The sequence below is a fragment of the Henckelia pumila genome, unplaced genomic scaffold, assembly GCF_033568475.1.
Source record: "Henckelia pumila isolate YLH828 unplaced genomic scaffold, ASM3356847v2 CTG_461:::fragment_3, whole genome shotgun sequence".
NCBI lineage: Eukaryota > Viridiplantae > Streptophyta > Magnoliopsida > Lamiales > Gesneriaceae > Henckelia > Henckelia pumila.
Window position 1 is genome coordinate 3,266,839 of NW_027331831.1, and position 22,147 is coordinate 3,288,985.

Here is a 22,147-nt window from a genome sequence, read left to right on the forward strand (position 1 = left end):
GGCATATCCGTGTGTTTTAGTTTATATTTTGGTTTAAAATTTTGAAAAACGATTTGATTTTACTAATTTTAACCAACACGTTTGACTTATTATTATAATATATTTATTATATCTTTGCATTAACTTTAATTTTTTTAATGTTTGTGAAAAAGACTCGTTTTTAAATATATATATATATATATACGTGTTAGTAAGTATTAATGTGAATGGTCTGTGTAAATGAGCAACATGATTTTGCTTATTCGAACTTTATCTGCATTTTTAAAGATTTTTTTTTTTTGTTAACGAATATTGTAGGAATTTTAATATTTGATTTTTGTATATAGATTTCATCATGTCGAACATCACTAAACTTGAATTTGAAGCACTTGATTTGTCCGAAAAGAACTACTTGTCATGGATATTGGATGCCGAGATCCACCTTGTCTCTATGAATTTAGAGGATACAATCAAAGAAGAAAATGAAATGTCCCAGCAGGATCGTGCAAAAACACTTATTTTCCTTCGTCATCATCTCAACGATGGGTTGAAAATCGAGTATCTCACTGTGAAAGAACCACAAGAGCTTTGGAAAAACCTAAAAGAAAAATTTGACCATCAGAGAACTATTGTTCTTCCAAGAGCTCGATACGAATGGATGCATCTACGCTAACAAGATTTTAAGTCTGTAAGTGATTATAATTCTGCATTATTTAAGATCAGCTCCACCCTAATACTCTGTGGAGAGAAAGTCACGGATCAAGACATGTTAGAAAAAACATTCTCCAATTTTCACGCATCAAATGTGCTCCTGCAGCAGCAATATCGTGAACGTGGATTCAAAAAGTACTCCGAGCTAATATATTGCTTACTAGTTGCTGAACAAAATAATGAGTTACTCATAAAAAATCACCAATTGCGCCCAACTGGATCTACTCCATTTCCTGAAGAAAATGGAAATGCATTTCCTGAAGCAAATGCTAACTCAACAAAAAATCATAACAATGAGAGCATGCGTGGCCAAATAAGAAATTATCAACAACAAATTGGAAAGAAACATAAGACAAGCCACCAACAGTGGAATTCCAATAATGAAGAAGCAAATGAAAAAAGTTCAAAGGAGTTTGAAGATAAATGTTATAGATGTGGGGTGGAAGGACATTGGTCTCGTACAGCAAAACATCTTTTGGATCTTTACCAAAGCTCGATGAAGGAAAAAGAGTACAGCGGTAGATGCTTCCCCTGATCTCAATCATCTAAGATCCTTTAACTGATGCATCCCTATTTTGTGCACCAATTTCTTGAAAGTTGATGTCGGCAGTGCCTTTGTAAATAGGTCAGCTACATTATCACTTGAACAAATCTGATGGACATCAATATCACCTTTTTCTTGAAGCTCGTGTGTGTAGAAGAACTTCGGTGAGATATGCTTTGTTCTATCCTCTTTGATGTAGCCCCCTTTTAATTGTGCAATGCATGCAGTATTGTCTTCGAATATAACTGTTGGGCTATCTTTGGTTGTTGGCAACCCGCATGATTCTTGGATGTGTTGCGTCATAGATCTCAACCATATACATTCTCTACTTGCTTCATGCATTGCCATAATCTCAGAGTGATTTGAAGATGTTGCTGTTAGGGATTGTTTCACTGACCTCCATGATATGGCAGTGTTTCCTCGTGTAAACACATAGCCTGTCTGGGATTTAGTTTTATGTGGATTGAAAAGATAACCTGCATTTGCATATCCAACTAAAGAAGGCTTTGATTTTGTTGAATAAAATAATCCCATATCGGTTGTACCGCGAAGGTAACGAAAATGTGTTTTACACCATTCCAATGTCTTCGGGTTGGACATGAGCTATATCTCGCTAGAAGATTAACAGAAAATGCTATATCAGGACGAGTATAATTTGCGAGATATGACAATGCTCCAATCGCACTTAGATGTGGTACTTCTGGACCTATGATCTTTTCTCCATCTTCAAGCGGTCGAAAAGGATCTTTGTTAGCATCAAGTGATCGAACAACCATTGGTGATGCTAATGGATGTGCCTTATCCATATAAAAACGTTTTAATACCTTCTCTATATATGGTGATTGATGAACAAATATCTCATCTTGTAAATGTTCAATCTGTAGTCCAAGACAAAATTTTGTCCTTCCCAAGACTTTCATCTCGAACTCATTTTTCAAGTAATTGGCAGTTTTAGCAAGCTCTTCTGGAGTGCCAATAAGATTTAGATCATCAACATATACCGCCACAATTGCAAAACCCTTATCTGTTTTTTTATAAATACACATGGACAAATAGCATTATTTGTGTACCCTTCTTTTAACAAATATTTACTAAGACAATTGTACCACATGCGTCCACATTGCTTTAATCCATACAAGGATTTATGCAGCTTTATTGATAACATAGTCTTGGGAGTTGCGTTATTTTTTCTTGATAGTTTGAGTCCTTCAGGGACTTTCATATATATATATATATATATCAAGTGAACCATAAAGATAAGCAGTTACTACATCCATGAGTTGCATATCTAGATTTTTTGATACTGCTAAACTGATCAGGAATCGAAAAGTAGTGACATCCATCACAGGCGAATATGTTTCCTCATAGTCAATTCCAGGTCTTTGCGAGAAACCTTGGGCTACGAGTCGAGATTTGTATCTTACAATATCGTCATTTGCATTCCTCTTTCGCACAAAAACCTACATGTATCCTACTGGGATTATATTTTCAGGGGTTCGAATTATGGATCCAAACACTTTACGTCTTTCTAGTGAATCTAATTCAGCTTGTATGGTCTCTTTCCATTTTGGCCAATTATTTCTCTTTTGACAATCATTAACCGATTGTGGTTCTAAATTCCCATTATGCATAATGTCAAAGGCCACATTTAACACAAAGACATTATCAATAATTGTATTATTTTGATCCCACAATATTCGAGATGATATGTAATTTGTTGAAATCTCATTATTTTCACCAAGTTGCAATTCTTCAGGAATATTTCCTATACCAAGTTCATTGATTTCTCTTACAATATCATCCGGAATTTCTTCTTCGGGAGCTTTTGGATTTTTTTATCTTGTACCTTTCTTTTCGAGGTACAGTGTCCTTTGAACCAATTGGTCGACCACGCTTCTGGCGTATTTTAGATTCGTTTGCAGGTTGAATATTAGTTGATCTTACATGGATATCAATTTTCACAGGGTATTCTCTATGTGTATATGTGACTTTGTCACATTCTTTGTATTGACAAAAGCATCGGACAATCATTAACCGGTTGTGGTTCTTTGTCATAACGACCAGCCTCCATTGTTCTTTTCACATTGAGATGACAATAGATCAAATCTAATAAAAGATTTTTATCTCAAAATTAAAACACGAATCATTATCAAAAAACGATTTATGATTATTATATCAAGTTATTTATAATAAAAAATAACTGGTCTGAAAAATTCTACTTCCATTCAAAACCAGGGTTGGCAAAAATTCCCGAAATCCCAACCCTTCCCGAATCCCATCTCATTCTCGTCCCGAAAAAATCTCAACCTGAAATTTTTTCGACCCGAACTTTCGGGATTTTTTCCATCCCGATTAATATCGGGAGCGGGATCGGGAATAAAACCTTATCCTGACGGGATTTTCTACCCGTCCCGAAATAATATAATAATATATTTTATTAATAACTTTATTAATATAATAAGCTAAATATTATTAGGTTTCAACTCATATAACACTTAATTGTGGACTTAATTCGCATAATTTTTATTGTTGGGACGATCAAATTGTAAAATCACGAAATGTCATTTTACTTTTGTGTATTTTTTTAAAAATTAAATTAATTCATATTTATAATTATCTAATTAGAACAAATATGTAGAACAAGACTCAAGAGATTAATTTGGCAATCTATTTAACAAAATTTATTTAGCAATTGTATCCGAACATTTTATTAATAATTATCCGATATATTTTTTTTTTTAACAAAACTTTAAAATATTATCCGAAATATTTTAATATTATATGTTTTAAATTGAATATATAATTTTATTTATAAATATAAGTTTCTAAATAGTATATTTAATAAAATTATCACATTTTTTATTTTTTGAACGAAGTCTTGAATATGAAAAAAAAATTGGGATTTTCTCTCCTTATCCGACACATTCGGGATCTCAAATAGTCGGGTCCGAAAATATTTTGGATATGAGATCGGAAAAAAAAATAATTTTCCCGATTATTTTCGAAATGAGAGTTGGACAATGGTTTACGGAACGGGTCCGACCATATTCTACACATGTTCAAAGCTACCCTCCAGTATAGTTATTTAATATTTCATATGTGAAAAGTGGGAATGTGGGATAAAAAGGTAGCACAAGAAAACCAGGAGCAGGTCATTAGAATTCATTCTCTTCCAGAAGCTCACCGCCAAAAATGGAAGTCCAAGCTCTGAAGTCTCCATTCCTTTGTCCACCCCAACAATTCATACTATATACACAGCAAAAACTCCCTAATAAACCCCTCCTCGGCAAATCTTCATCCAAACCCAAATTTCTCTGCTGCATCAGACCCGACCCATGGACTCTCAGCGATGGCAATCCATATTCCAAGAACCTCAACAAGCCAAAACCCAAGTCCAAAAACCCCAAGAACCCACTTCCCGACGACAACGCACGGCGGATAATCAAGGCCAAGGCGCAATATCTCAGCGTGCTGAGGAGGAACCAGGGCTCACGCGTCCAGACTCCCAGGTGGATTAAACGCACCCCCGAGCAAATGGTGCAGTATCTGGAGGACGATAGGAATGGACATCTTTACGGCCGCCATGTGGTGGCGGCGATTAAGCGCGTTAGGAGTCTCTCGCAGATGTCTGAAGGGGCGTATGACATGAGGGAGGTGATGGGGTCGTTTGTCGCGAAGCTTAATTTTAGGGAGATGTGCGTGGTGTTGAAGGAACAGAAGAGCTGGCGCCAAGTCAGAGATTTTTTTGGTTGGATGAAATTGCAGGTTGTTTTCTCTTTTTCTTTTCCATTTATATTTCGTTCCAAAGCATGTCTGGTAGTGAGTCCGACTGAATCAACATTCACATTAGTAAATACTTATACTAATCTGCAGTGGAAGTACATCTGATGCAAAGGTCATTGTTTGTTAGTGTGTTTGACTGGGAAACAATGTTTAACATTTTGGTTATTTCATGCATTGAAGAGCCAGGGAGCAAAGTAGGATGCTATTTATTTCTTGTTGCGCCTTCTTCATTTTATTTTGTTCATAAGTAAATTTTTGCCCGTTATACTTTATATGGAAACAAACTATTGGATTATGGTAATTTGAAAGGAACAAAAGGACTGCTACATGTCAAAGACAGACATTGATGTTCATTTGCAACACTTTTTTTAGGAGACCTGTGGCTTAGATACTGATTTCATGGCAATTGGGCCGCTCTTGTTTCTAGGACTCGTTGCTGGACAGTTTTTTTTTTTTACTTGAAAACAATCTTTCTTGTATGATTCTGCTATTAATTCGGTGTAATGTTAGATTATGCCCTGACAGTTGAGCTACCGGCCTAGTGTTATAGTCTACACTCTTGTTCTGCGTGCATATGGACAAGTCGGGAAAATCCAGCTTGCTGAACAGACTTTCTTGGAAATGCTCGAAGCAGGGTGTGAACCTGATGAGGTTGCTTGTGGGACAATGTTGTGTTCATATGCCAGATGGGGTCGCCATAAGGCTATGCTCTCATTTTATTATGCTGTTCAAGAAAGAGGGATAATGCTGTCAACTGCTGTTTTCAACTTCATGCTATCATCTCTGCAGAAGAAATCGCGTCATAGTGATGTATTATTTGTCTGGAAGCAGATGAAGGACAACAGGGTGGCCCCAAATCAATTTACTTACACGGTGGTCATTAGCTCTCTTGCGAAGCAAGGTATTTCTGATGAAACTTTAGAGACTTTTAAAGAGATGAAGAAATCGGGTTTTGTTCCGGAAGAGTCGACCTATAGCCTTTTGATCACTTTGAGTTCCAAATGCGGGGACAAAGAAGAGGTATTCCATCTTTATGAAGACATGAGATCCAAAGGAATAACTCCCAGCAATTTCACATGTGCTTCGCTACTGGCAATGTATTACAGATATGGAGATTATAGGAAAGCCTGTTCAGTTTTCACTGAAATGGAGAAGTATGGCATTATCGCAGATGAAGTCATATTTGGTTTAATGATTCGTATATATGGTAAACTGGGGCTGTACGAGGAGGCACAAAAGACTTTTGAAGAAATCGATAAATCTAGCCAGCTTAGTGATGGAAAGACTTATGCAACAATGGCACAAGTCCATCTCAGGTTTGGGAATTTTGAGAAAGCTTTAGATGTAATGGAACAGATGAGAACTAAAAACATATCATACTCAAGATTTTCATATATCGTACTGTTGCAATGCTACATTGTCAAAGGCGATCTTCCATCTGCAGAAGTTACATATCAGTCTCTATTGACGACTGGACCTCCTGATGCCACTTCTTGTGACGATATGCTCAATTTCTATCTGAGACTTGGATTAGCGGAGAAGGCAAAAGATTTCGTCTCGCAGATAAGGAAAGGAGAAATTCAATTTGATGAGGAGCTTTTCAAGACAGTGATGAATGTTTACTGCAAGGGGGGCATGCTAAGAGAAGTGGAACAGTTAACGGCAGAGTTGAAACTAACTAAAACACTGGAAGACTCCACTTTTTTCCAGACATTATTTATGGCAACCAATGGACCACTTGGCAAATTGGAAGAAATGGTTCGATTTTTTGAGCCCATCGATCAATCTGGTGCTATGGCCATCGAGCTACTTGTAATGCTTTGTTTGGAAGCTCAAGATTGCACACAAGTGAACGAAATTCTCAAATTGTTGCTTAAAACCAAAATTGGGGAGTCAGTTGGCAACTATGTTATTAGCAAACTTTCCAGAGAAGGCAAGGATTTCCTTGTATTCTTTTATTGGATAATTTTACATATTCTGCTCTAACTTTTTAACAAAATCTTCATCTTGGATGATATCTTAAGGATTGATTTGAATATCTATTGCAGGTGACTTGTGGAAGGCCGAATATCTTTATGAGCTAATGACAAAACTTGGTTTCAGATTAGAGGTTACTGCAGTAGGATCTATTATTAGCCTTTATGGAAAGCAAAAGAAGCTTGGAAAAGCTCAGGAAGTCTATTCAACCGTGGCAGGCTCTGGTACAACAGGAAAGGAAACCATATATAATTCAATGATCAATGCCTATATCACCTGTGATAGAGAGGAGGAAGCATACTTCTTTTACAAAGAACTAACTGAGAAAGGACACAATTTGGACTCGGTTTCTTTCAGCATACTCGTGAAAGCTTTGACAAGTAACGGTAAGAAATGTTCATTTCAGGTTTTTTCTTGATTTTGGATAATTTAAAATTTGAAAAGTTTAGGTTTTACATTATCCTTTTCCACCACCTTTAGCTAATGCAGAAGCAATAGCTGAACAAAAGGCCTCATGCTATGGGGAGGTTTTAGGTTCTTCGTTAGGTCGATGATGATGGATCCACCTCGAAAATCTACTCTTTCTAACTTCTGAGTTAGGCGAGTTTCTGCATTTATGCATTTCTAGATTCTAACCAATTTTTTTTAGCCTTTTACCTACCTGTGATTAGATTCCGACAAATTCAAACCAGGAAAAGAATCAAATACTTTATTAATTGAATACCGTCACTGAACTCACCAGAACTCACCACATTATTAAGACACAAGTCGTTTTGCCAGTCTAAAAGCCATGATTATTATCTCATGGTTATTATGAAATTAAGCTTGGATGCCTAACCTTATAAGGTGAAGTGTAGAAGTTCCTCGAATTTCTCCTACCGTCTAGTCTGGCTTATGTTTCTCAGTTAAACATCTATGGCTAATGTCTTGGTTAAATGAAAATTGATTTCTGACTATGACATTGATGCTAAATCTTGAATATTTATCATGATTATACACAGGCAAGCATACTCATGCTGAGGATGTCATTCGCAATAGCTTTCATGACCATTTGGAGCTTGACACGGTGGCCTACAACACTTTTATCAAAGCCATGTTAGAAGCAGGTAAAATTGGTTCAGACATTAATCTTATGGCTATAAAATCGTTGGCTTAGCATCTAAGGAAACATATTGACTGATATTAGTGGAGTAGGTAAATTACGTTTTGCAGTCAGCATTTATGAGCGGATGCTTTCCTTAAACATTTCTCCTTCAATCCAGACATACAACACAATGATAAGGCAAGAATTAAACTTTGATTCTAATACTCCATCCAGATTTTCTTTTATTTGTGAATAGATTGTGTATTTGTGGGTTTTTGAACGAATTTTGTTGGTGCAGTGTGTACGGACGATTACGAAACCTGGATAAAGTAGTGGAGATGCATAACATGGCTCAAAACACAGGACTATCGTTGGATGAGAAGACATATACCAATTTGATTTGTCATTATGGAAAAGCTGGTACGACATTGACTCTCCAATATTATGCATTTAATTACCTTTAAGTGATGTGCGAAGTTTGTTGTCTAATGTCAATCTATGGAGGATTGGAGTGTGCGTTATAAGGGGTTCCAGATTACAAGGATGAATTTTTGGTTGGGCTTTGATATGAACAAATTGGCTAAGTTAAAAATATATATACAACTCTCACCAATTAAACTCTTTCAAACAAATACCCATGGGTCTCGGTTATCTGTATGCTTCATTGTACATTTATATATGCCAGTTTGAAACCACTATTTTGCAGGCAAAGTCGTGGAAGCATCGGCTTTGTTCAGCAAAATGCTGGAGGAAGGAATAAAACCTGGGCAGGTGGGTACATGGAGAGAGCTTGATATATGTTGCCGTTGATATATACAAATTTTATACAAATTATGCTGTCTGAAAAAGTAGGCATATAGGTGATAAAAAAAAATTTTGGGCTTACAGATGTGCTACAACATAATGATCAACGTATATGCTGCCAAAGGACTCCATCAAGAAGCAGAGGAGCTTTTCCAAAGCATGAAGACCAATGACATTTCTCCTGATTCACGGACCTACCTCGCTCTTATTCGAGCATACACCGAGGGATTGAAATATTCAGAAGCAGAACAAGTTATTATGTCCATGCAGAATGAAGGAATTTACCCATCTTGTGCTCATTTCAACCTCTTACTCCGGGCTTTCGCGAAATCGGGGTTAATGGGGGAAGCTGAAAGAGTATATGGAAATCTTTTTAATGTCGGGCTACATCCCGAACCCGAGTGCAAAAGGATACTCCTTCGAGGTTATTTGGAATTTGGGAATGTGGAAGATGGGATCATCTTCTTCGAAAGAGAGTGCTGTTCTGAGAAACCGGACAGGTTTATTTTGAGTGCCGCCGTGCATCTTTACGAGTCTGCAAACATGGAATCACGGGCCCAAGAGCTTTTGAATTCTATGGACAGTTTCGGCGTCCCATTCTTGAAAAACCTGGAAGTGGGATCAAAGGCAAAATCCCCTGTCGTGTAAGCATCAAATTATCATATAACTTACTCAGAGCACTACAATGGCGCTGCAGCTAGCGCGCACACTGTATTCACAGGAGACAAGAATATGTCCATTTCCCGATTTACCTTAGAAACATGGGACTATCAATAGGAGTTGATCAATTAGTTCACCATTAATTGTTTAATACGAGTAGAAACAATACAGTGGACATTTATCAATCCGTGTGTATTCTATTGATTTTTCAATGACCTTAAATCTATAATTAAATATCCACATTTAAATTTACCCGTGCTAACCCATTGAAATTTCCCATTTCCAATACACTCACTGAGGTAGTTCTTTTGATTATTTACTATACAATTAGCATGTCTGAAAAAACGGCATTGTTTTATTTATATATGAATAATGATGATGGTAAAAATTGCCCATTTGTTGAAAAGAAAAGTCGTCATTTCATCTTCTGTAATCAACTTATTTTTACTTTTTATCCAGACCTTAACAGGGCTAAACGAATCACGTCAACGAAATTACGAAACAGTTCATGCTATCCTCAGGATAACTACCCTGACTTGATCTGGATGGACCAGATCAAGCAACAGATCAAATTATTTGACCTAATGATGTGATCTGAGATCACTTTGAGGAAACTACCCACATCGACCAAACCCACGTCAACATGTCTAACCAATTTAGGATAATTTTACTTATTTCGAAACTGGATATGCTAAATAAATCATAAGCTTTTGAAACTTTTTTGTTACACAAATATTTTGGTCCGTTAAATCCGTTATCCAGTTGTTCTATTGATCCTCGTGTGAGTTGGCTCAGCCCATTGAGCCCTGGCCCAGTCATCCTAGCCTGGCTCCAACCAAGGAGACAAGGAGTCCATCTTGATAAAACCTTGAGATGAGCCCAACTCACCTAATGGCTTTGGTCCAACTAATGAGCCTTCATTTGATGAGCCATGGTGGCCCAATTCTTAGGTGGTGACTTCAACTCATCTACATTATTAATCAAAGAACAGTGGAAGAGAAAATAGTCGATCCCGAGAGTCAGAGCCTGAACCAGCTCAACAAGAAGAATCGAATAAAAGTGGAATTACGAAACTAAAAGGCAACCCATTCCCATCTTACCTGAGCACTTTGAACACACATAACCCCAAGTAGTAATCTGTAAATGTTTTCTTTCCAACGAAGGAAAGGAAACAATCCTTTTTGGGTCGTCTCTCGTTTCTTTAGCGTCAATTACCGTTTGTGTGAGGCCAGATATGTGCTTCTGTCAACGCGATTGAGTTAAAGGTACGAGCTTGCTAATTACTGTCTAGTTTTTATTAGTCTTATCGAAATGGAAATTTCCCATTTGGGTTTCTTCATTGGATTGCCATTAATTGGAATACTTATTTCTCAAGATTCTTGTTTTGGACTGATGCTGGTAGGTGGTTTTCATTTACTTATTTTCTTGTGTGATTGATGACCAAAAGGAATTAGAAACTACAGTGGTTATTGATTTCTCGGTCTTGTGAATTTACGTGAATTTGTTTGCGTTTGATTGATACCAGTTAAACCCTTTATTATCACTATGAAAGATTGATTCTTCAAACCGTGGTGGACGATTTTATGCCAAAAAATGTATTTTTTAGTAGTTGCTGCTCGGTCCATCATCTTAAACTGTGTATGTGGTCTAAAGCGATTCGCATCTTTCAATCAAGTCCTTGTTCTGGAGTCTTGGTATCTGCAAGAAAGGTTGCTTCTATAACATGATGTAAAAATTATTATCTTATGAAAAAAAAAAATTCGGGAAAAAAAGCTGAGCTTTTCCATGCGATTTGGTTAGGAGTATACTGATCTATGTCTCACTTTTACAGGTGATGCTGACTTTAATCAATCCCCAATCAATTTTATGTTTGGCTTGGTTATTGTTGGATGTGAAGTAAATTATTGGGGGCCAAGACTGGATATTTTGATCATTGACTTATTTTGGGTAATAAGGAAAATGCTAGTGTACTTGAGCAGTTGCATTCAATAGTATGACTATTCTTATTCCTGACACCCAACTTAAACTGTATGAAACAAGTCACATAGGGTGTCCAAACGTGAGTGCAGTGCTAGGTTGTCCCTATGTTTATTGGCATACGCACACTTGGATGACTTCTTGAGAATGTAAGTTTTCAAAACGGTGCAATATGGTTCTACCTTACTACAGTGTCCCGATTGCTGCCAATTCTTTGTTACTCATAGTAAGAATGCTTTTTAGCTTAAAAAAGAGAATGCTTTTCAACAGAGAAATATACCTTGGAAGTTAAATAGCTATTCCGACTAATTGTGACGATTGAGTTCACTGTTGGTCTAGGTTTAGTAGATCTGTAAATCATATCACATTCACAGACTCACATCCGCACGATTGGGTGGAACTGTTCAATCTCAAAGGAGATATATACAATTCTTTATGTGGGATTAACTTCTTGTTGGATCAATGTTTTGAGCATTTACATAGCATATGTGATGTATCATATTGTTTATGGCGGTCGCCCATGGCTTCTTTTCAAGCAATTATAACTTTTATTTTTCCTTGAATGACCCCTACTTGTTTTGTTTTGGTCATTAAGCATGTGGAATACACTAGGGTGTCAAACTGTTGTTTGGGTAGCTTCTCTCTATGCTTACTGCTTTGAGATATAGGCTTATAGCTTCTCTCTCTCTCTCTCTCTCTCTCTCTCTCTCTCTCTTTCTCTCTCTCTCTGTTTTATTATTATTATTATTATTATTATTATTATTATTATTATTATTATTATTATTATTATTATTATTATTATTATTATTATTATTATTTAAAATTAAATGCTTGCACTTCCGAGTAAAGAATATAAAAATGACAATACATCTTTACTAGGCTTGAGGCTGAATGGCTGGCATGGATAATGTTGCATAAAAGGATGAAGTTATTTTTGAAATACGTCAAATATTTACCGGGGATTGATTCAACATTCTTCAATGGTAAATCTCAAAGTTCCCTGCCATCCAAGTATATCTTTTAGGCCAATACAACCACCTGACTTAGCAGTTCTGGAAAGAATTCATGGAGATCTGTTTCCAATAAGGTTGGAATAACCCCCTTACATTCATGCTCATAAGTTTCATATGTATCTTAATATTTTTGCTGAAAATTAGGCAATGATTAATTAGGTATGAATCTGAGTTTTTTCACAATGTTGTCAATGGCCGCGATATTGTGTCCTGGGGAGCTGTTGACCAAAGCCAGGCCAATTCAGAGAATGGTGAACTTATTGGATTTGTGACTGCCAGAGTTGTTATGGCGAAAGAGAGTGAGGTGAGTCTCAATGGACGTAGTAGTCATCTGCTGTTAAATCTGCTACTGAATCAGAATTGTTGTGTGTGCGTGGGTAGGTTGGTTGGGAATTAAAATAAAATAAAACAATTTAGTGGGAGCAAAATCACTTGTATTTGTGAGTATAATGCGTAAGCTGTACAAGTTTGAAGAAAAATATAGGAGAGAGAGCAACTGCATCTTACAAGTTTGTAGCAAAATTTAGGAGATCTAGAGAGCAACTGCACCTACCCGCTCACCTATGGCTTCACCACCGGTTTAAATACAGGTCCTGAATTAATTGGGTTTTAACCCGTGAAGGGCCTCCTCTTCTCTCCTGAGCATTACTGCCTATTGGTGTGTGTTTCATTCAAGAATTCTCTCTCTATAACGGAACTTCTAATGTTTATTGTACGCTTTTCTGTTCTTTTATCGAACTGACTTTATACCTACCAGATAGAGGATTTACTCAGCTTTGACTCGCCAAACTCTGATCAAACACTGGTATACATCTTAACACTGGGAGTCTTAGAGTCCTATAGAAATCTGGGAATAGGCAAGTTTCTTCTTTTCTTTCTTATGTCCTCTTTTTGGATATTATCTTCATCCAATGTGTTGAAGTAACAGTTCTTGAACTGAGTATTCTCTGATTCTGGATTTTCAGCCAGTTCACTGATAAACGAGGTTGTAAAGTTCGCCTCTAATATCTCAACGTGTCGTGCTGTTTATCTTCATGTGATCTCTTACAATATTCCAGCCATACATCTTTACAAGAAAATGTCCTTTCAGTGCTTACGGAGGTTATACAATTTTTATTATATCAATGGGCAGCATTACGATTCATATTTATTCGTCTACTATGTGAATGGAGGTCGATCTCCTTGCTCACCTCTGTAAGTGAAGCCTTTCCGTCAAAAGAGCAATAAAAAAAATATCAATGGACTATAGATGTTTTAACTGATGAGTTTGTTTTGCTATCCGCAGAGAACTTGTCTCGCTATTTGTTTCTTATATAAAAGGAGGTTTTAAATCTATTGCTGCAAAGCTGTGGAGAAATGAAGAGAGGAAGAAATTCAAGTGGCCCAAATTCAAAGAGTCTGGTTGCCTTCTTCCCACTGTACAAAACAAGAGAATTGTTACGTCGGACAGCGCCCGATCCGTGCCAGCATGTGTAATCTCTTAATACTGGTTGACTTTGCTTAGTATACGAAACGTGGTCGGGGCTTAAGAATCTTAGCAAGTATTTGCCTTAAATTCTTGTCAAACCATCGACTCTCTTGAACAATCAATGTGTACCACTACCACTACTATTTACTTGAGGGATGTCATATAGTTATTACCAAAACTGGTGTTTGGTGCTATTTATACCTTGCTTCTTGCTGCACCCATGTCTCTTGTTTCATTTGTGTGAAACAGTGGAATGGAAGACGGAAGTACTTGTCTTGTTGAAGGATGTGTGTTGCATGAGTGTTTTTTTTTTTTTTTTTTTTTTTTTTTGGTCCTTTGTTGACCAAATTTAATCGTGCAAGTCTTCTGAAAAAAAGGCCAAAAATGAAAGAGAGAATAAATTAAAACAAGTCAAAGGACGAAAAAAAATACTATAAATGAAATAGACGAAAATAGAATAATATGCAAGTTACATAATTAAAAATATAATTTCATTAAAACGAAAATAAAGTTTGAAAAAATAAAAATTACAAGAGTAAGTTTCTTTTTGAATAAAGTACTTATAAAATGTGTAAATAAATGTTTGGACAGTTATGGTATAAAAACATTTTTACAATAAAAAAAATAGTATATTTTGTTTTCAATGATTGCTTTTAATTATAAAAACGTTGAAAAAACGCATATCAATTGTTGTCTAAAAGTTATACTCCAAAACACATTTTTAAAATATTTTTCAGAAACATTTTAAATTTTTTTTCTGAACACATACTTTAAAATTTTTGGACTTATAAAACGAGTTATTTGCACCAAATACCCCTATGAAATATTAAAAATGCGCACTTCTCTCCTGCAAAATTTTAATAGGCAACTTCAACTCTGATCTTTTATAAAATTAGCACACGTGCACCTTTATATGAGCGATTGTTGCACACGCGCCCTCATGCGACTGGAGAAACATTTTGATTTTTTTTTTGCACCAAATACTTCTGTTGAATATTAAAAATTGCATATTTGACCACTTGAGAGTATAATTTTTAAATTTTTTCAATCCATAAAATCCAATTATAAAATATTTATCAAACATTTACATTTTATGAATTTTTATTTAAATTTATTATTATTAATTAATTTGTTTCTAAAAAAAATATTATTACTTTATCTTGATATCATTATTTTATTAAACTTACTTCGTGCTTCCAACTTTTCAATTAAATATACATTCATGCATAAACAAGGATTTAAATACATAAAAGTATCAAAATATTAAACTAATTAAAATGATAAGTTCAAGCATATTACTTTTTTGATTTAGGACTATATAATATTGAACCAAAATCTAAATTTTTGAAAAGATGTATTGCACAATTTGCAATAAATAATAATAAAAATAAAATGATTATATAACGATAAAATTTACTATTAATTCTATATTTAATTGAATAAAATAATATTTTTAATTAAATAACTATGAAAAATATTAGTTATTTTATCTTACTATTAGTTATACAAAAAATATATTTTAATAGTAAATTTTAGAGTAAAAATTAATTTGGTACATGAACTATTGGTTAAATGTCAAATTGGTACACGAACTTTTGTTAATGACTTAATTGGTACATGTTCACCTAATTTTGACCAAATTATGATGAAAAAGGGTATAATAGTCTTTTGATGATATAAATTAATTAAAACATTAACATTATTTTAGTTTCAAAACTAGCTTCATTATTTTTGTCCATAATAAAAATCGAGAACGACTTTCAATTTTTTATTAGTCATGTTCTCTTATAAAAGTATTGTGTTTAAATAAATTAAACTTTCAATTTTTTTATTTTATTTATATTTTTATGACGTGGAAACCCACAGCCGCTACCTTTTGGTGCGTACTGGGTAAACACACTCGGACTAACACAATTTAGTTTTTTATTTGTTGATTAAAAACATGTGGCATGTTATAGAGAAGTTTAATTGGTGTTTCGATGAGTTTTTTTTTAAATATGATTTGAAAATTTAAATTAATTTTTAGTTTAACTTATCTAATATTTTTATTAAAATATATATTCGATAAATTTTTACATTGTTAACATATTAAATTTTTTTTTATCACAATCACTATTTATTTATTATTTTTTTTCAAAATATTATCGAGAAAATCATGTATACAAAAATCAGAATTTTAGCTATAAAATATTTATTTATTTTCTATGGTATCAATTTATTTATTTATAATTATTTAGATATTGTATGCCTTAATATAATTTATCTAATCTTTCTCGTTGAAATATATTATCATCTAATATAATAAATATTATGTACAAATAAAAATTTTAATCAAATTAATTTTTACGTATAAAATACAATATACAAATATATCAAATATAAATAAAAAATAAAATATGCATTTTTTTTGTAATAAAGGGCAAATTGGACATTTTACATAAATGTCACCGAAAATTGACCGGAATCCGGCGGACATGTACCAATTAAGCCATTAACAAAAGTTCGTGTACCGATTTGACATTTAACCAATAGTTCGTATACCAAATTAAATTTTACTCGTAAATTTTATCATTATATAACCACTTTATTTTTTTATTATTTACTGTAAATTGTGCAATACATATTTTCGAAAAATATAGATTTTAGTTCAAACATATATAGTCTTAAATTGAAAAAGAAATATGCATGAACTTACCATGTTGGTTCAATATTTTGGTACGTTTAGATATTTAAATCTTTGTTTATGAATGCATGTTTAATGAAAAAATTGAAAAAACGAAGTGATTTAATAAAATAATAATATCAAGATAAAGTGATAATATTTTTTTAGAAACAAATTAATTAATAATAATAAATTTAAAATAAAAATAAAAATTCATAAAATGTAAATGTTTGATAAATATTTTATAATTTAATCTTATGAGTTGAATAGATTTTAAAATTATACCGGGTAAAACCGACCCTGATCTTCCTTTCGAGTAAGTTAAATTTGTGGTGGCCGTAGAGGGTTTTTGCTTGTGAAAATCTTGGGCTTTATTCAAAGTAGGCCGTACCCAAAGATATAATGTCTTATTGGGCCACATTAATTATGAACTCTATTAACAGCCTGTAGGTCGCCCTGTAATGAAAATGACCTGTTTTTATAATTTTATTTACGTTGTGGAGTTTGCCAAGTCTGTGGGGTTATGCTTGATCTGGATTCTGCTGTTTCCAAGTGCCAACACCTTCTTACGAGGGCATTTATTTACAGCCACCATTCCCCATATTTTAAATATAATATATACTTTATGCTATAAATATTTAGGACAATATCTTCGATCATGACTATATCTTTAGGACAATATATTCGACGAACTAGATATGATTTTCCATGATGCGAGGCAGGGATGGAGATTTTTAAAAAAAATTCAAATAAGATAGACTAAAATGATTTTTTTTATCGAGCAAGGAGACGGTATGAATAAATCATTTTGAAAAATATCTGTTATCGTAAATTTGAAAGGTAACATAAAAAATATATGACAAAGTTGAGGAAGGCGGCCGGTTGCACCTCCGGTCCCCCCTTGATATGAGGTCGTGCATTTGAGAACGAGAAAAACTAAATATGATCCATAGTCCATACTTTACCATAGGACAAACACTTGGACTACATATGATCAAATTTCAATATATTCAACGTGTGTTGTAGTGAAAATGATGTTCTAGAGAAAAATGAATTTCTTTTAGTTGATATAATTTGTTTGGTGGAATATATGGATGAGATTGGCTAAAGCTATAATGCATTGCTCTCTCAACCCAAACCACAAATGGGGAAAGTAAACCAAATGGGGTGTTTCCTACCAAACTTCAAATCATCCCAAAGTAGCTTCGTCCTTTATTATTCACCCAACTTTTGCTTCTCAACTATATTAGCAGCCCTTGTGAGTGATAGGTGCATAACAATCTCTACTCAAATTCAAGCGAGATATTTGGATACTAGTTTTTGTTCTTTTTTCCCTTAAAAACGAAAAATTATTTGTGGCATAATATGAATCAAAACGATACATTGATGTTCCATCCGTCTTAGATATAAATGTCACATTTCTTTTCTTATATGATATGACTCAAATATACAAGTAAAGTATTTTTTTTCACTACTATTCATTGAAAGCACTCATTAAATAATGACAAAACGAGAATTAGAACTTGTTTTTCTTATAATTCTCTCGATCTATATGCTTAAAGGAATTATGTATATATACATGCATTTGATGCACTTGTTCTTGTCTCTTTGTTGATATTATGTGAAACTCATGGGCTTTAAACCCAAAAGACGACATAATGTCTCGTTGGATTCTAGAAGAAAGAGAATACAGGCTGTTGGATTGGATGTCGTGTATTGAAAATGTTGGTTGCAACTTGGCTTGGTTTGTGAGGTGGTTGTGTTTGATCTGTATTCTGCCGAGGCAGCTGTTATTGCTTTATTTGCTTTTATTTTTATATTATATATTTCATTCATTAGAGTCATGCATATATGGACGGCTCTTCATATTCCTAAATGAAATTTAAATAATACTATTCAAGGACTTTTCGTAAATTTCGTTGACTACTAATATATATGGAATATATCAAATTTTGATGATGTACGAAAGAGAAGAAAATAACACACAAGTGGCTTTCTCGTATCATTATCACTTTTTATGACAAAGAACCAACCATCGCTATAATTTGATGTATATTACATAAATCTCGGATTAACACAGTAGCTTCAAACTCCTCGAATTAATACAGTAGCTGCAAACTACATTAGTCAAGTAAAATCGTACTAAATGATTCATGTGTGACGAAATAATCACCAAAGTAATTGGATTTGGTAAACATAATTAAACTTTTGATAATTGATCAAAACGCTTATTCACTCTAATATTTAGTATTTTTTTTTAATTTTGAGATTAGAAATGAAATTGACTCAATACTCGACTCATTAATACGATGATGTCCTACTTGATTTGAGATTAGGAATGAAATTGACTCGTACTCAACTCATTAATAACGTGATAAGTCCTACTTGAGTACTGGCGATGATGTTAGTTCCCAATATTAAATAAACAGTTATAATTTAGGTACATACCACACGGTCCACATCTCGTCTCTAAAAACCTTTTATTCCATATATATCATATTTTAATTCATCATATAAATGGTAATATTATTATATACTTCGATCATCTGCACGCAAGATTTAAACTTTAATGTATGATTATAATTTTATGCATAGTAAACATTTCCACAACTAATTAAAAAAGTGTGGTCTTATAAATAAATGGATTGATGCACATTCATACAAGTATCAAGCAGTCAATATAAAATTATGTCTCTCGTGGTGTTGTGAAATTACATCTCTCAATTCTCCTTACCAACATTTTTTTGGATTAGCATGTCACACGAGGTTTTTCTATTGTGGTTTATCTAATTAACGTAATTTTCAGACTATTGCGTTAGTCCGAAAGTTTACCCGATGCGCACCGAAACGTAACGGCTGCGGGTTTCCACGCCATAAAAAAAAGATTTGAATTATATTATATATATATGTATGTATGTAAGTATGAGTTTCAAATTATGGATGTAATTAAATGTTTATAGATTGTTAGTGTTTGGCAAGGAAGGCTAACCACCAGCTTCCCAACTATCTACTACTAACTCCCCAGCACTCTTTCAATGCCAAGAAAACATCCAACTCACGCACAACTACCAGTCCTCCCTCTATATATATATATATATGCGCACACACAGGCACGCACACATTCATCTACTCACCCTTTCAAATCTCAATTCGCCTTTTCAGGATTTAGATTAGATACCCATTTAGGAGTTTTGTATACACGTGTACGCAGCTGGGGGGTAATGGCACCTGCGGCTGCTTTTTGGGTTGACTCGTCGATGGGCACCGTGTGCGTAATGGACGCGTCGGGGCAGCTGGGCTCGGCCCTGGTGCACCGCCTGTTGCAGAGAGGGTACACGGTTCACGCTGCGGTGGACAACCACGGGGGTACGTGCTTGCCATGTGTTTGGTGTTGAGTCTGTGTGTTGAGTTTTTGGTTTCAGAATCTGCGGATTTTTGTTTTTGTTTTTGTTTTTTTCAAATTAAGTGGATTTTTGGATTAATATCGTGTGTACATACGGTACATGTGATTCATGAGCTGACGTTTACGAATTTCTGAGTGGCTTATGGGTTGAAATGAGTTCGCCTGTCTAAAGTTTACTTTTTTTTTTTTTTGTTTTCTTTTTGCCGTCCAGTTCTTCGATTTCTTGGTTGTGTTCAGGCAATTACGAAGTCTTGCGTTAATAAATTGTTGATTTTTGTGGTCGTAAATCATATGAATGTTGTGGTACTGATTTCAGATGAGTTGTACGAGGAGAGGCAATGGGGTAAATATGGTGAAAAGTTGAGAGTATTTCATTCAGATCCATTGGATTATGGTAGCATTATTCCGGCACTGAAGGGATGTTGTGCCTTGTTTTACTCCTTCGAGCCTCCCTCCGATTACCCAACTTATGATGTACGTGTACACTTCTTTTTCTAATTGGGAATCACAAGTAATGAATTCACATGAGTAACATAGGGGGTCGTGTATACAACAGGAATATATGGGTGAATTGGAAGTAAGAGCGGCACACAATGTCCTGGAAGCTTGTGCGCAAACACCCACTATTGACAAGGTTGTTTTTACCTCTTCTGCGGCAGCTGTCATCTGGAAGGACAGCCAACAGCGCTCTAATAACGGCGTCGAGGACGACGATGATGTTCGTGTTGACGAAAGAAATTGGAGTGATATCAACTTTTGTAAAAAATTTAAGGTACTCAAACAAAATAATCCATTTTGTATGTGCTAGTATTTGAATTTTGAAGTGAAAAAAGAATGATATATAACATCTTATTTTTCATGGATCTTTCATAAAGAGCCTCATCCACCAGTCCACCGCACAATTCCCCGAAACTCTATAGCTCATCTTGGTTTATACTGCAATACCAGTTAAAGACAGTGGAACAGAAGTAGTGATAAATATTCTCTTAATAACATTTAATTATATTGTAGAATCTTTTCTTTCGAATGAACTGGAGGTACCTAAATGCAACAGCTGAATGTTGAACTAAGGTAGAAGTGATGAAGTGAGAATTGTTGAGCAGGGGCAGGAACTTAGCATTAGAAGATTCTTAAAAAAAACCTAAGGGAGGCAAAACACTTGTTTATCCCATGTTCAAACATATAGCAAAATACATATTCAGTGAAAGGGTTAAAGGGATCAGGAGCTATTGCTCTGGCTGGCCACGTACTGTAAAGTAGTATACTAGCAGAGTTGATTGGATCAACAAGACACCTGATTATAAAATCTTGTGTTGTATGTTCTTACACAGTTATGGCATGGAGTATGGAAGACGGTAGCAGAGAAGACGGCATGGGCGTTGGCAAAGGACAGGGGGGTGAACATGGTGTCGATAAATGGAGGCCTGTTAATGCGTCCTGATTTGAGTATAAAAGACCCTTACTTATTGGGGGCGGCGGAGATGTTTAAAAATGGGGTGTTTGTGACTGTGGACTTGCCGTTCTTGGTGGACGCGCATATCTGTGTTTTCGAGGATTCTTGTTCCTACGGCAGATACCTCTGCTTTAACCGTATCATTAATTCGAGTAAAGACATCGTTAAGCTCGCGACAATGCTCTTACCACCAACTTCTGATGATGATGCTTCAGGGTTGGAAGAAGATGAGAAGAGCTGCAGTGTGTACCAGCAGAGGATTAGCAATCACAAATTGAATAAGCTGATGCTACATTTTGATAGTGACTATAATGCTGCTGCTGCTGCTGCTGCGCCTGTATACTCGCAACAATGATCCAGTATCATGATCCCGTGATTCATTGTTGTAAAATTATTATGCTTGGTACCACATACAAATCTTAGATATTGGTAACATTGTATAATCAGATGCGATGCGTATACAAAATCAAATGTATTTTTTCATTGCTTTCACCCCAATACTCCAAACGGGGTTCAAACGGATTGAATCGAATAAATATATCAAATGTTCGATGAAAGCTATTCATATTTGTCTATTTTTGAAAATAAAAACCATGAGTCTTACTCTCTTACTCACCCTTATATGTTCG

The 22,147-nt window shown here is 34.8% G+C and overlaps 4 protein-coding genes across 4 annotated transcripts; all 4 read left to right on the forward strand.

The window, feature by feature from the left end:
- Positions 1-334: 334 nt before the first annotated feature.
- Positions 335-1,225, forward strand: LOC140871516 (uncharacterized). The gene is made up of 2 exons (XM_073274051.1): positions 335-610; positions 698-1,225. The coding sequence occupies exons 1-2, from the start codon at positions 335-337 to the stop codon at positions 1,223-1,225; spliced, it is 804 nt and encodes a 267-aa protein (XP_073130152.1).
- A 3,149-nt stretch (positions 1,226-4,374) lies between these two features.
- Positions 4,375-9,770, forward strand: LOC140871413 (pentatricopeptide repeat-containing protein At5g27270). The gene is made up of 8 exons (XM_073273912.1): positions 4,375-4,999; positions 5,543-6,950; positions 7,066-7,380; positions 7,996-8,100; positions 8,189-8,276; positions 8,377-8,498; positions 8,785-8,849; positions 8,967-9,770. The coding sequence occupies exons 1-8, from the start codon at positions 4,427-4,429 to the stop codon at positions 9,528-9,530; spliced, it is 3,240 nt and encodes a 1,079-aa protein (XP_073130013.1). The 5' UTR covers positions 4,375-4,426; the 3' UTR covers positions 9,531-9,770.
- A 782-nt stretch (positions 9,771-10,552) lies between these two features.
- On the forward strand, positions 10,553-14,316 carry LOC140871858 (histone acetyltransferase MCC1). The gene is made up of 6 exons (XM_073274597.1): positions 10,553-10,807; positions 12,399-12,606; positions 12,692-12,836; positions 13,290-13,393; positions 13,502-13,726; positions 13,818-14,316. Exons 2-6 carry the CDS (start codon positions 12,500-12,502, stop codon positions 14,014-14,016), a joined length of 780 nt encoding a protein of 259 aa, XP_073130698.1. The 5' UTR covers positions 10,553-10,807; positions 12,399-12,499; the 3' UTR covers positions 14,017-14,316.
- A 5,376-nt stretch (positions 14,317-19,692) lies between these two features.
- On the forward strand, positions 19,693-22,088 carry LOC140871768 (phenylacetaldehyde reductase-like). Its single transcript, XM_073274458.1, has 4 exons — positions 19,693-20,028; positions 20,382-20,539; positions 20,622-20,837; positions 21,397-22,088. The coding sequence occupies exons 1-4, from the start codon at positions 19,698-19,700 to the stop codon at positions 21,871-21,873; spliced, it is 1,182 nt and encodes a 393-aa protein (XP_073130559.1). The 5' UTR covers positions 19,693-19,697; the 3' UTR covers positions 21,874-22,088.
- Positions 22,089-22,147: the final 59 nt, after the last annotated feature.

Coding starts and splice junctions, on each gene's coding strand:
- LOC140871516 (XM_073274051.1), top strand. CDS start 335: ATGTCGAACATCACTAAACTTGAATTTGAAGCACTTGATTTGTCCGAA. Junction 611..697: donor TTGACCATCAGAGAACTATT/GTTCTTCCAAGA, acceptor GCATTATTTAAG/ATCAGCTCCACCCTAATACT.
- LOC140871413 (XM_073273912.1), top strand. CDS start 4,427: ATGGAAGTCCAAGCTCTGAAGTCTCCATTCCTTTGTCCACCCCAACAA. Junction 7,381..7,995: donor GAAAGCTTTGACAAGTAACG/GTAAGAAATGTT, acceptor GATTATACACAG/GCAAGCATACTCATGCTGAG. Junction 8,101..8,188: donor CAAAGCCATGTTAGAAGCAG/GTAAAATTGGTT, acceptor TTAGTGGAGTAG/GTAAATTACGTTTTGCAGTC.
- LOC140871858 (XM_073274597.1), top strand. CDS start 12,500: ATGGTAAATCTCAAAGTTCCCTGCCATCCAAGTATATCTTTTAGGCCA. Junction 12,607..12,691: donor GGAGATCTGTTTCCAATAAG/GTTGGAATAACC, acceptor ATGATTAATTAG/GTATGAATCTGAGTTTTTTC. Junction 13,727..13,817: donor CGATCTCCTTGCTCACCTCT/GTAAGTGAAGCC, acceptor TGCTATCCGCAG/AGAACTTGTCTCGCTATTTG.
- LOC140871768 (XM_073274458.1), top strand. CDS start 19,698: ATGCCAAGAAAACATCCAACTCACGCACAACTACCAGTCCTCCCTCTA. Junction 20,029..20,381: donor TGCGGTGGACAACCACGGGG/GTACGTGCTTGC, acceptor TACTGATTTCAG/ATGAGTTGTACGAGGAGAGG. Junction 20,540..20,621: donor CCGATTACCCAACTTATGAT/GTACGTGTACAC, acceptor TGTATACAACAG/GAATATATGGGTGAATTGGA.